This window comes from Schistocerca americana, chromosome 9 (assembly GCF_021461395.2).
Source record: "Schistocerca americana isolate TAMUIC-IGC-003095 chromosome 9, iqSchAmer2.1, whole genome shotgun sequence".
NCBI lineage: Eukaryota > Metazoa > Arthropoda > Insecta > Orthoptera > Acrididae > Schistocerca > Schistocerca americana.
The window spans coordinates 82,659,125-82,673,291 of record NC_060127.1 but is presented as its reverse complement, the minus strand read 5'-3'; the positions used below and the strand labels follow the sequence as shown (position 1 = coordinate 82,673,291).

At 43.6% G+C, this 14,167-nt stretch overlaps 1 protein-coding gene across 1 annotated transcript in view; it reads right to left on the bottom strand.

Annotated features, from left to right (window-relative positions):
• LOC124550680 (cytochrome P450 4C1-like) overlaps positions 1–14,167 on the bottom strand; it is a 109,243-nt gene that overhangs the window by 79,984 nt on the left and 15,092 nt on the right. Inside the window, exon 3 of the mRNA XM_047125405.1 lies at positions 11,146–11,376. Coding sequence (XP_046981361.1) covers positions 11,146–11,376 — 231 coding nt within the window. The remainder of the gene's footprint in view (positions 1–11,145; positions 11,377–14,167) is intronic.

The following is a 14,167-nucleotide window of genomic DNA, read 5'->3' as shown; positions in this document are numbered from 1 at the left end:
CTGTGTTTCGGGACGGTTTTCTCAACTTATCACCAGTACCGTGGACTTACCTATCTGTGTCGTGTGTGTTCCATATGTGCCTATGCTATTAGCGCCAGTTTTGCGTAGTGCCACGTTGTGTGGCACCACATTCTGCAATTATCCTGGATTTATGAGCATGAGTGTAGCTGGAGACGAGTTTAACCTCCGGAGCATATGTAGGCCGGGACATCTATGGATTCATTGCATAGTGTGCATTACTTCTAAACATGTTTTCCTAAAATTGTCTTGAGCAGCTCGTTTAGCAGCCCAATTCAATGGTAATGTATTAGACCTGGTAGCTACAGTTAGGCTGGACCTTATCGATGGCATCAATATAGGGACGGGGATTAGTGATCATCATGTCATGATAACGATTATGGCTACTAAAGTTAACTAATCACACAAGAAGGCTAGGAGAGTGTTTCTGCTAGAAAAAGTAGACAACCCGTTGTTATCATCTCACTTAGAGTCCGCCCCGGTAGCTGAGTGGTCAGCGTGACAGACTGTCAATCTTAAGGGCCCGGGTTCGATTCCCGGCTGGGTCGGAGATTTTCTCCGCTCAGGGACTGGGTGTTGCGTTGTCCTAATCATCATCATTTCATCCCCATCGACGCGCAGGTCGCCGAAGTGGCGTCAAATCGAAAGACCTGCACCAGGCGAACGGTCTACCCGACGGGAGGCCCTAGCCACACGACATTTCCATTTATCTCACTTAGACAATGAATTGCAATAATTAGTTCCTCTGTGATGGACATAGAGGAATTATGGACAAAGTTTAAACAAATTGTAAGTCGTACTATGGACAAGTATGTGCCTGATAACTGCATTAAGAATGGAAAGACCGGCTGTGGTTTAGCAATGATGTTTGGAAATGCTGAGGAAGCAAAATCTGTTGCACTCTCGGTTCAGAAGAGAACGCGCAAATTACGACAGGCAAAAGTCAGTAGAGATTCTCCTGTGTATGAAAAGATCTATGTGCAAAGCATACGAAAACTCCCATCGTGATACCTTTACAAGAGATGTGGCTGAGAACACGAGAAAAATTTGGTCCATCAAGTTACACATTGTCTAGTCTGGCGTGCCAATTGAAGTTAGCGAAACGAAAGCCGAAGTTTTATTTTCACGTTCAAGAAATCGTTCACGCAGGAGAATCGTGCAGACATAGCGTCATAGGACCATCGGACAGACTCGCGTATGGACGATGTAGTAATAAGTATCCCAGGCATAGAGAAACAATTGAAAGATCTGAAAGCAAATGAGTCGCCAGTTTCAGATGGAATGCAAATTCGGTTTTTCAAATACTAATCTCCGCATTGGCCCCTTAAGCCGTCGGCACACGGACCTTGCATCCGAAAGTTGAGTGTTGAGTGTGCCGAGTTTCTGACGTCGGGAGTCTTTCCGAACGTGCAGAGCAGTATCTGACATGTCAGATATTCTGAGAGTGCGTCTGAGCGTTGACCAATGAGATGGCACAACGCCGCCTACGTCACACGCACGCCCTCTCCCTGCACAGAGTTGTGAGGCGCCATATTGGCATTCATTTCAAGCCTATATGTATATATGCCGTTTCTGAGCACCAGAAAATTGAGAATCACTGGAAAACCCGTTGTTAACTGTGGATTCGTTCCAATAAAATAATGAGACACATCATATTCGTGGCAAAAGAACTATTGTAACTTGCGTGTTATGAGAGTAGGCTATTTGAATGCAGCGACACACTGAAGATCCACCCAAAACGCATTGTTCTTGGTACAATTTGTTATAATTAAATTTCAATTCATAACATATCTACCATTAAGGTTTTCAGCAAGGCGTAACATGCTATGATTAGTTATATATGTTGTGTTGTTGGTTTAGCGTAATGGGGAACGTCACTATTCTCTAGTGAGTTAAGTGCTGGAGCTGTGTTTCGCGTCGCAACAGTTCTATTTTTTTTCCCTAACATTCGCGTTTTTATTTGGTTCTGATACTTTATTATTAGTTTAATATAAGTATACACTATAATATTTGATGTTATGTAAATATAAGTTCACCTTTCTTTGAGGGGTGACTTTGTTCGATTGGCTTAATCTACAGGACAGCTTGCGCTACTTGTATAAAGATATTTTGGTCCTTTCTCTTTTACGCTTCGTAATTCACATGTTGCAACGATTCTGCTACTTAGCAGGAACAGTGATCAAGTAAGACTGACCTTGGGGTTTAACTAAAATGTGGGAATGATGAAATAATGTTTATCTTATGCGGAGAAGTATTCCAAATTTGTAATGCACTGTTTGTAATGGAACTTTTACAAGCCTCTGTCCTTATTGATTCGAGATGATACTTTCCTTTTCGTGGACAATGGAGGAAATGTGCGTTTTAATAGAGCTAACATGGGAATATTACTCGCTCCCTTCAAGTAAACAGTGTGATTTAGGAACTAGAAACATCCCTCAACAGCCGCTGGAGTGCGTTGCGATCGCGTGTACCACGTTGTGGCCCACGTACCGTATGCGCAAGTCGCATCGTTCCTGAACGTTCAGCAGCACGTTGAACTTGGCACGCTCAACGTTAACGTTCGACAGTACGGTCCGTGTGCCGACGGCTTTACACAGCCTGCATTTATCTTGAATCTCTCGCTCAGCGCAAAGCCCTAAGCGACTGGAAAAACGCGCAGTTGACTCGTGTGTACAAGAAGGGCAAAAGAACGAATCCCCAAAATTACAGACAAATATACCTAACATCGATTTGCTGGAGAATCCTTGGACATATTCAGTTTGAATATAATAAATTTTCTTGGGACTGAGAAGCTTATGTCCACGAATCAGCATGGTTTTAGAAAGCATCGCTTTCAACTTGCGCTTCTCTCACACGATATACTGCGAACAATGAATGAAGGGCATATTTTTAGATTTCCGGAAAGCGTTTGACACAGTGCCCCATTGCAGGCTGTTAGTAAAGGTACAAGCATGTGGAATAAGTCCACTGATATGTCAGTGCCTCGAAGACTTCTTAAGTAATAGAAGCCAGTATGTTGTCCACGACGGCGAGTGTTCATCGGAGACAGGGGTAACATCAGGAGCGCCCCAGGGTAGCGTGACAAGACCGTCGTTGTTCTCTATGTACGTAAATGATTTGGCGGACAGTGTGGGCAGCAATCTGTGGTTGTTTGATGATCATGCTGTGGTGTAGGGTAAGGTGTCGAAGTTGAGTGTAGCAAGATACAAGATGACTTAGGGCCGCGCGGGGTAGCCGCGCGGTCTCAGGCGTCTTGCCACGGTATGCGCGGCTCCTCCTCCCGTCGGAGGTTCGAGTCCTCCCTCGGGCATGGGTGTGTGTGCTGTCCTTAGAGTAAGTTAGTTGAAGTTAGATTAAGTAGTGTGTAAGCTTAGGGACCGATGACCTCAGCAGTTTGGTCTCCTCCTCCGGCGAGAGGACCCCCCAACGTGTGGTACTTGTGGCGTCCAGGTCACTGTGCGCCCCGTTTTATTGGATTGCGTTTTATTTTCTGACCAGCGGGCCGCTGCTGACTTGCCGGCGGGTCTGTCATCTCTTTTAGGACATACTCAAACGAATGTGGTTAAAGTTTTAAAGTTCTGTGACTTGTCCAACGCTTTTACGAAGATTTTAGGGTCTTAGTTTGTTCACTGGGTGACTGGCTTCCCCATATTTTACGTAAGTGGCCAGCCAGTGGCAATTTCCTGTGGCATCCATGACGCTCCTTTCTCGTTCCCCTTACGTTTCATTTTCTTATACAGAATTTCTCATCTTCCCCCGCTTTCTTTGCGTGTATGCTTCCATTTTACTGAATTTGTTCACATTCGTTTTCTTTAATGTGTGTCTTGGTTCTTTGAGGTTCGCCGATGACATTGTAATTCTGTCAGAGACAGCAAAGGACTTGGAAGAGCAGTTGAACGGAATGGACAGTGTCTTGAAAGGGGGATATAAGATGAACATCAACAAAAGCAAAACGAAGATAATGGAATGTAGTCAAATTAAATCGGGTGATGCTGAGGGGATTAGATTAGGAAATGAGACACTTAAAGTAGTAAAGGAGTTTTGCTATTTAGGGAGTAAAATAACTGATGATGGTCGAAGTAGAGAGGATATAAAATGTAGACTGGCAATGGCAAGGAAATCGTTTCTGAAGAAGAGAAATTTGTTAACATCGAGTATAGATTTAAGTGTCAGGAAGTCGTTTCTGAAAGTATTTGTATGGAGTGTAGCCATGTATGGAAGTGAAACATGGACGATAACCAGTTTGGACAAGAAGAGAATAGAAGCTTCCCAAATGTGGTGCTACAGAAGAATGCTGAAGATAAGGTGGGTAGATCACGTAACTAATGAGGAGGTATTGAATAGGATTGGGGAGAAGAGAAGTTTGTGGCACAACTTGACTAGAAGAAGGGATTGGTTGGTAGGACATGTTTTGAGGCATCAAGGGATCACAAATTTAGCATTGGAGGGCAGCGTGGAGGGTAAAAATCGTAGAGGGAGACCAAGAGATCAATACTCTAAGCAGATTCAGAAGGATGTAGGTTGCAGTAGGTACTGGGAGATGAAGAAGCTTGCACAGGATAGAGTAGCATGGAGAGCTGCATCAAACCAGTCTCAGGACTGAAGACCACAACAACAACAATGTGTGTCAGGGCGCTGATGACATCAATGTTGAGCGCGAGCCCCAACACACACACACGCACACACACCATAGAACTTATCACAAATTTCCGCTTTACTTAGACCAGGGGTTCCCAACAAAATTTTCTCGAGGACCCCCCACCCCCCCCCCCCCCCCAATCGAGCATGATTGGTACCTTGTCATATCACAGTATCAAGTACCTAAAAAAGCCAAATTAAGAGTCTTTTTATACGTTTTCAGTTTTTGGTATTTAGAAAAAAAACATTGACATATACATTATTGAAAAAATATTGAGCTTAAAACTTTTTCAATTTAACCGTCATTGTTATTGTTAAATTTTTGATTATTATTAGCATAACAAACTCCCTAAAAAATAAAAATTGAGTATGAGCTGAAAATGACAGGAAAAAATTAAAACTGAGTGTATTGGTCTTTTATGTGTACTACACTTGAGATTGCATTGAGAAGACATGTGTGAAAAATAAGAAAACATAAATTTCATACAAGGTATTATTTACGTGAAAAAATACAGTTACAACAGAGTACTCCATCAGTATACAGTTAGTTTTAATTTTCAGTTCTTAATGAGATGAGTTCAATCTGACCTTTGAATCCATTATTACTGAAATATTAGGTTCCAAACTTGAAACTTTCGCTCTGAAATCCGACCTCATGTCGAGACGATTCCTATATTTGTTTTTCACGAAACACGTGGGAGAAAATGTTTGCTCACACCGATATGTGGTTGCAAATGGAAGGATCTTTTTCATTGCCTTATCTTCAAGTTTCTTGTAGCACTTGGGTGCTGATGCCCAGAAGTCTGTAATTTTATCACCGTTGGCTCTAGGAAGACGCTAGACGCAGAAGTTAGCGTTCGCTAAAGCTCTGCTCATGCAGGAAGCGGCCAAAAAAATCTGTTATCATACGAAATATATTTAATACATTTTTTATTCTAATAGCATTCTGATATAGCTCGCGGACCTCTGGGGTTCCTCGGACCACCTGTTGGGAACCACTGATTTAGAGTAACTGAAACGCTTGGCCTTAACATTGACCGTTGATGAATTACGTTCGCAACATCAAATATCTGTAAACTTTCATCGCTCATTGAAATTTATTAGGAATTAAATGTGTGTGTTATACTGGGATAGGTGTGAAGATCAAGTTCTTTGGCAAGACCCTGAAAATATACCTAGCGATGCAGTGCAAACAGTATACATAAAACTTAGTATACAGATTGTAACTGAGTCAGTAAAAATGTATGTACAGCCCGGGACCGAACCCTAGACTTCTTCTGAGTACGCAGCATCTTGCGGACGCCTCTGGTATAGCTCGCGGACGGCTAGGGGTCCGCGGACCACCTGTTGGGAACCACTGTTACAGACAAAATTTCTAGTTTGATGAACGGCAACTAGCTTTGAATGTGGAATAATGTAAATTAACGTGCGTTGGTAGGAATATCAAACCTGTAATGTTCTGATACAGTATTGTTAGTGTCCTACATGACACAATCAAGTCGTTTAAATATCTGGGCGTAACGTTGCAGAGCGATGTGAAATGGAACGAGCGTGTGAGAACTGTGGTAGGAAAGGTGAATGGCCGACTTCGGTTTATTGGGAGAATTTTAGGAAAGTGTGGTTCACCTGTAAAGGAGACCGCATATAGGACGCTGGTGCGACCTGTTCTTGAGTACGGCTCGAGTGTTTGGGATCCGTACCAGGAAAACATCCAAGCAATTCAGAGGTGGGCTGCTAGACTTGTTACCCGTAGGTTCGGACAGCACGTAAGTGATAAAGAGATGCTTCGGAAACTCAATGGAATCCATGGAAGGAAGGCAACGTTCTTTTCAAGAAACACTACTGAGAAAATTTAGAGAACCGGCTTTTGAAGCCGTCTGTCAAACATTCCTACTGCCGCCAACATAGATTGTGGGTAAGGACCGCGAAGGTAAGACGCAGGCTCATGCGGACGCATATAGACAACCATTTTCCCCTCTCTGGATTTGTGCGCGGAACAGGAAAGGAAATCACCAGTAGTGGTACAGGGTGCCCTTCGCGACGCACCGTACAGTGGCTTGCAGAGCATCTACAGAGGGCAATTATTGAACTATGAACAAAATAAAATCGTCATAACTTGTGAACGATCTGCATTAGGACGTTTAAACTGCGCGGTTGGCCGCGGGGCATGATGGGAATTAGTATGCGCATGTATGGTTTGGTTGAGCGACGAAGCCCACTTTCATTTGGATGAGTTCGTCGATAAGCAAAATTGGCGCATTTGGAGGGCCGAGAATCCGCATTTCGCGATCGAGAAACCTCTTCACCCTTAACAGGTGACTGTATGGTGTGTAATGTCCAGTCACGGAATAATTGGTGCGATATTCCTTGATGGCACGGTGACTACCGGTGACTAGTTCAAGGTTTTGGAAGGTGCTTTCGTGCCCATTACCCAAAGTGCCCCTGATGTGGTTCACGCAAGACGGAGTTCCACCCCATCGAAGCAGGAGAGTGTTTGATGTCCAGCAGGAGCATTTTGGGGACCGCATTTTGGTTCTGGGGTGCACAGAGCCATGGGCCTCGATTGTCCACCATATTCTCCGGATCTGAACACATGCGAGTCCTCTCTGTGGGGCTATATTAAGGACAAAGTGTAAGCGATAACCCAAAGCCACTGCTGATCTGAAAACAACCATTCACGACTTTCTTTAAAGTCAGTACCGCCATTACACTGTTGTTTATTTACAGTGTTACACTTACACTTAGACAATCATGATATCATAAATATCGCTTCAAACCACACTGGATAATTAATGAGTGAATGAATAATTAATTTCACTGTATTGTATTAATTCTGAATTGAGGCAAAATTACTCAACTTAGAGTTGGGCATGTGTTAATTTCACTTACAAATCTGTACATTTACCTACTAAAATGTACTTTAAACAAAATAAATGACTAGCTGAACCTCTATATCTATGGATGCAGCGAATATTATCGAGAGGTTTGTTGCTGTTTATGTTTATGAGCAGGCAACTTCATTATATACTAAGATAAACAGGTACTGCAAAGACGTAACAAGTACCAAAGAACATAAATTGCTCCTAACCTTTCCTATCCTACCGGACACTGAGTCCAAAGACTAAAAAAGGTCACCTGCTTGTAACAGGAATTTCTTTGACCAAGACAATTTGACACTTAGCCAATTGTCATTCAGTCAAGACGGTGTACACAGTAATGAAACAAAGCAGTAGGCTCTGCCAGGAACATCGACTCTTAGACAGTGTGTCTAATAGTGTATTTTAATACGATGGTATGCCATCCCAGCAATTTATAACACTTGTAAGTAAGCATTACAAATATGGATTGTTATACCATTATTTCACTTGTTATGTATTTCACTGTTGTTGTCTGACCTGCTTTCAGAAAGCACTTGATAATAGCACTTTGAAGCCGAAAACATGATTGTGTAAGTGCAAATGTAACACTGTAAATAAACAACAGTTTAATGGAGGTACTGACTTTAAAGAAATATATTATGCCTTTGGCCCCGGATTATGAAAAAATTACCAGCCATTCAAGAGGTCATGGTCAGCATCGATGTTCCGACACTGCAGCGGGTCATGCAGAATTTCGCTGTTCGTCTGCGCCACATCATCGCCAATGACGGCAAGCATATCTAGCATGTCACAGCCTAAATCCGAATGTCTGTAGTGATGTTTACATGTTGAATAAAGTGTGTGCACGCCGTAGTATGTAACTAATTTGCGTTTTTTTCATGTAGTCTAATAACTGTCACCCTGTATGAAGATGTATCCATCCACATCCGAGGCAAGTTTGTGTTTCGTAACAAAGAGTTTTTTACACGATTGGGTTGTTAGCCCAAAGCCCAACCCTCCTCCTTTATCCGGACTTGGGATCGGCAGTGGCTCTTGTAAGGCAACTGACCCGAGGCGGTGTAGAGATGGACGGTAACTTCAATTGTCTCGCATATGCAGATGACATAGTACTACTAAGTGAATCAAAGCACGAGTTGAAAGGTATGTACCAGAAAATCGACAATTATACACAGAAGGTTTGGCTCAAGGCGAATCGAGGCAAAATAGACTTCATGCAATTAGGAAGAAGACAAGAGCAGGAAGAATTTCTTGAGATAGATGGCAAAAGGTTCAAGAGAGTACACCAGTTCCAATACTTGGAATCTTGGTTTACCACGGACAGCAACATAAAAATGGACATCAAGGAAAGAATATCAGTGGGAATGAAATGAACGGAATCAATCAGAGCGACGCTCCGTTCTAAATCGATCTCAGAGATCACTAAGATGAAAATCTACAACACAGTGATATGACCAGCAGTAATACATGAGCAAAACTAAGCTAGGAAAGGAAAAACTATTAATATTTGAAAGAAGAGTAATGAAGAAGATATGGGGACCAGTTTTAGATAACGGAGACTGGAGGAAGAGGAAAAACGAGGAAATCTACCTTCTGATGCGACAACCAACTATGCTAGAGAAGATAAAGAGCAAAAGAATACAATGGGTAGGCCATGTAACCTGTATGCCGGATGGAAGGCAGGCAAAGGTGGCGCACTAGAGGGGAAACCAAACACCAAACGCCCCACTGGACAATCAAGGCAGCGATGGATGGACGGCCTGGCGAAGGACCTAGCAGTCCTGAGAATTGAAGACACCTGGAGGAACCGGGCACAAAACAGGAAGGAATGGAGGCAGTTTGTGGAAGCAGCGCGTGGTCTGCAGGGCCTGTGATCGCTGAATATCTAACTATCTATCTGCATATACAGGGTGTTACAAAAAGGTACGGCCAAACTTTCAGGAAACATTCCTCACACACAAATAAAAAAAGATGTTATGTGGACATGTGTCCGGAAACGCTTAATTTCCATGTTAGAGCTCATTTTAGTTTCGACAGTATCTACTGTACTTCCTCGATTCACCGCCAGTTGGCCCAGTTGAAGGAAGGTAATGTTGACTTCGGTCCTTGTGTTGACATGCGACTCATTGCTCTACAGTACTAGCATCAAGCACGTCAGAACGTAGCATCAACAGGTTAGTGTTCATCACGAACGTGGTTTTGCAGTCAGTGCAATGTTTACAAATGCGAAGTTGGCAGATGCCCATTTGATGTATGGATTAGCACGGGGCAATAGCCGTGGCGCGGTACGTTTGTATCGAGACAGATTTCCAGAACGAAGGTGTTCCGACAGGAAGACGTTCGAAGCAATTGATCGGCGTCTTAGGGAGCACGGAACATTCCAGCCTATGACTCACGACTGGGGAAGACCTAGAACGACGAGGACACCTGCAATGGACGAGGCAGTTCTTCGTGCAGTTGACGATAACCCTAATGTCAGCGTCAAAGAAGTTGCTGCTGTACAAGGTAACGTTGACCACGTCACTGTATGGAGAGTGCTACGGGAGAACCAGTTGTTTCCGTACCATGTAAAGCGGTGCAGGCACTATCAGCAGCTGATTGGCCTCCACGGGTACACTTCTGCGAATGGTTCATCGAACAACGTGTCAATCCTCGTTTCAGTACAAATGTTCTCTTTACGGATGAGGCTTCATTCCAACATGATCAAATTGTAAATTTTCACAACCAACGTGTGTGGGCTGACGAGAATCCGCACGCAATTGTGCAGTCACGTCATCAACATAGATTTTCTGTGAACGTTTGGGCAGGCATTGTTGGTGATTTCTTGATTTGGCGCCATGTTCTTCCACCTACGCTCAATGGAGCACGTTATCATGATTTCATACGGGATACTCTACCTGTGCTGCTAGAACATGTGCCTTTACAAGTACGACACAACATGTGGTTCGTGCGCGATGGAGCTCCTGCACATTTCAGTCGAAGTGTTCGTACGCTTCTCTACAACAGATTCGGTGACCGATGGATTGGTAGAGGCGGACCAATCCCGTGGCCTCCACGCTCTCCTGACCTCAACCCTCTTGACTTTCATTTACGGGGGCATTTGAAAGCTCTCGTCTACGCAAACCCGGTACCAAATGTAGAGACTCTTCGTGCTCGTATTGTGGACGGCTGTGATACAATACGTCATTCTCCAGGGCTGCATCAGCGCATCAGGGATTCCATGCGACGGAGGGTGGATGCACGTATCTTCGCTAACGGAGAACATTTTGAACATTTCCCGTAACAAAGTGTTTGAAGTCACGCTGGTACGTTCTGTTGCTGTGTGTTTCCATTCCATGATTAATGTGATTTGAAGAGAAGTAATAAAATGAGCTCTAACATGGAAAGTAAGCGTTTCCGGACACGCGTCCACATAACATATTTTCTTTCTTTGTATGTGAGGAATGTTTCCTGAAAGTTTGGCCATACCTTTTTGTAACACCCTGTAGATGTAGAAGTAGATGTAAACTCTGTTTCTGCGGGTTGTTACTAGTTTTCACTAGCTAACGGCCCACCATAGTTACCAAGGTGATGGATCACACTGTAAAGTTAACGACTAGGTAAATAAACGTACCTGCATAAGGCGGACAGCTTCAGACAAGGCCGCCACGAAGTCCCTGTTGGTCGGGCCCCCGTCTGCCCCGTCGTCAGCACTCGTGCTGCCCATGGCGGTCTCCACGATCATCTCCAGCGTGGTTAGGGACACCATGGGGAACAGGTCCACCTCCTGCCCACACGTCGCGGCCAGGCGTTTCGTCAGAACCTCAGCGCCCGCGTTAAAAACCTCCAAGAACTGCTCCAGAATCTGCAGCAGGTGCATATTGATAAAACTTTAAACCCTATAATACGTTAAATCGTTTCGCTTTTGCTACTCTTGCCATAAGAATTGTCATCATCGTGGGTACAGAAGTCAGCGATTTCATATTTTTTTATTCACTTATACAGGGTGGTCCATTGATAGTGTTGTTGTTGTTATAGTCTTCAGTCCTGAGACTGGTTTGATGCAGCTTCCATGCTACCCTATCCTGCAAGCTTCTTCATCTCCCAGTACCTACTGCAACTCACATCCTTCTAAATCTGCTTAGTGTATTCATCTCTTGGTCTCCCACTACGATTTTTACCCTCCACCCTGCCTGCCAATGCTAAATTTGTGATCCCTTGATGCCTCAGAACATGTCCTACTAAACGGTCCCTTCTTTTTGTCAAGTTGTGCCACATACTCCTATTCTCCCCAATTCTATTCAATACTCCATCATTAGCTATGTGATCTACCCATCTAATCTTCAGCATTCTTCTGCAGCACCACATTTCGATAGCTTCTATTCTCTTCTTGTCCCAATTATTTATCGTCCGTGTTTCACTTCCATACATGGCTACACTCCATACAAATACTTTCAGAAACGACTTCCTGACACTTAAATCAATACTTGATGTTAACAAATTTCTCTTCTTCAGAAACGCTTTCATTGCCATTGCCAGTCTACATTTTATATCCTCTCTACTTCGACCATCATCAGTTATTTTGCTCCCCAAATAGCAAAACTCCTTTACTACTTTAAGTGTCTCATTTCCTAATCTAATTCCCTCAGCATCACCCGACTTAATTCGACTACATTCCATTATCCTCGTTTTGCTTTTGTTGATTTTCATCTTATATCCTCCTTTCAAGACACTGTCCATTCCGTTCAACTGCTCCTCCAAGTCCTTTGCTGTCTCTGATAGAATTACAATGTCATCGGCAAACCTGAAAGTTTTTATTTCTTCTCCATGAGTTTTAATACCTACTCCGAATTTTTCTTTTGTTTCCTTTACTGCTTGCTCAATACACAGATTGAATAACATCGGGGATAGGCTACAACCCTGTCTCACTCCCTTCCCAACCACTGCTTCCCTTTCAAACCCCTCGACTCTTATAACTGACATCTGCTTTCTGTACAAATTGTGAATAGCCTTTCGCTCCCTGTATTTTACCCCTGCCACCTTCAGAATTTGAAAGAGAGCATTCCAGTCAACATTGTCAAAAGCTTTCTCTAAGTCTACAAATGCTAGAAACGTAGGTTTGCCTTTTCTTAATCTTTCTTCTAAGATAAGTCGTAGGGTCAGTATTGCCTCACGTGTTCCAACATTTTTACGGAATCCAAACTGATCTTCCCCGACGTCAGCTTCTACCAGTTTCTCCATTCGTCTGTAAAGAATTCGCGTTAGTATTTTGCAGCTGTGACTTATTAAACTGATAGTTCGGTAATTTTCACATCTGTCAACACCTGCGCTCTCGATGGGTTGGAATTATTATATTCTTCTTGAAGTCTGAGGGTATTTCGCCTGTCTCATACATCTTGCTCACCAGATGGTAGAGTTTTGTCAGGACTGGCTCTCCCGAGGCCATCAGTAGTTCTAATGGAATGTTGTCTACTCCCGGGGTCTTGTTTCGACTCAGGTCTTTCAGTGCTATGTCAAACTCTTCACGCAGTATCGTATCTCCAATTTCATATTCATCTACATCCTCTTCCATTTCCATAACATTGTCCTCAAGTACATCGCCCTTGTATAGACCCTCTATATGCTCCTTCCACCTTTCTGCTTTCCCTTCTTTGCTTAGAACTGGGTTTCCATCTGAGCTCTTGATATTCATACAAGTGGTTCTCTTTTCTCCAAAGATCTCCAAATATCTCACGAAATAAGCATCAAACGAAAAAACTACAAAGAACGAAACTCGTCTAGCCTGAAGAAGGAAACCAGATGGTGTTGGGGTTGGCTGAAGAGCCAACACCGTGTTAGTAGAGGAGGCCGAAATGCACGCGTTTTAGCTCACGCAGGATGGAGTGAGGAGGGAAGAACTATACTGACGTGAGGTCTGGAACATGACAAGGAATGAGAGTTCAGAAATCGGACATATTTTGTTTGATACTCAACTTTAATCCATTAATGAGGAACGTCGCTCTTGACGGTACATGATTCACTATATTATCTGTTCAGAAGACATATAGTAACTGAATATGGCGCCTTGCTAGGTCGTAGCGAATGACGTAGCTGAAGGCTATGCTAAACTTTCGCCACGGCAAATGAGAGCGTCTGTAAACAGTGAACCATCGCTAGCAAAGTCGGCTATACAACTGGAGCGAGAGCTAGGGAGTCTCTCTAGACTAGACCTGCCGTGTGGCGGCGCTCGGTCTGCAATCACTGATAGTGGCGACACGCGGGACCGATGTATACTAACTGACCGCGGCCGATTTAAAGGCTACCACCTAGCAAGTATGGTGTCTGGCGGTGACACCACAGATGGCGCTATGGTTGGCCAGCTAGATGGTGCTGCCATAGGTCAAACGGATATTAACTGCGCTTTCTTAAATACGAACCCACATTTTTATTACATATTCGTGTAGTACGTAAAGAAATATGAATGTTTTAAATAGACCACTTTTTTCACTTTGTGATAGATGGCGCTGTAATAGTGACAATCGTATAAGTGCGTGGTATCACGTAACCGTGTTCATGTATGGCTATTGTGATCAAAATGCCCAACGGGCGTGTGCTATGTATGCTGCTCGGTATCCTGGACGACATCATCCAAGTGTCCGGACCGTTCGCCGGATAGT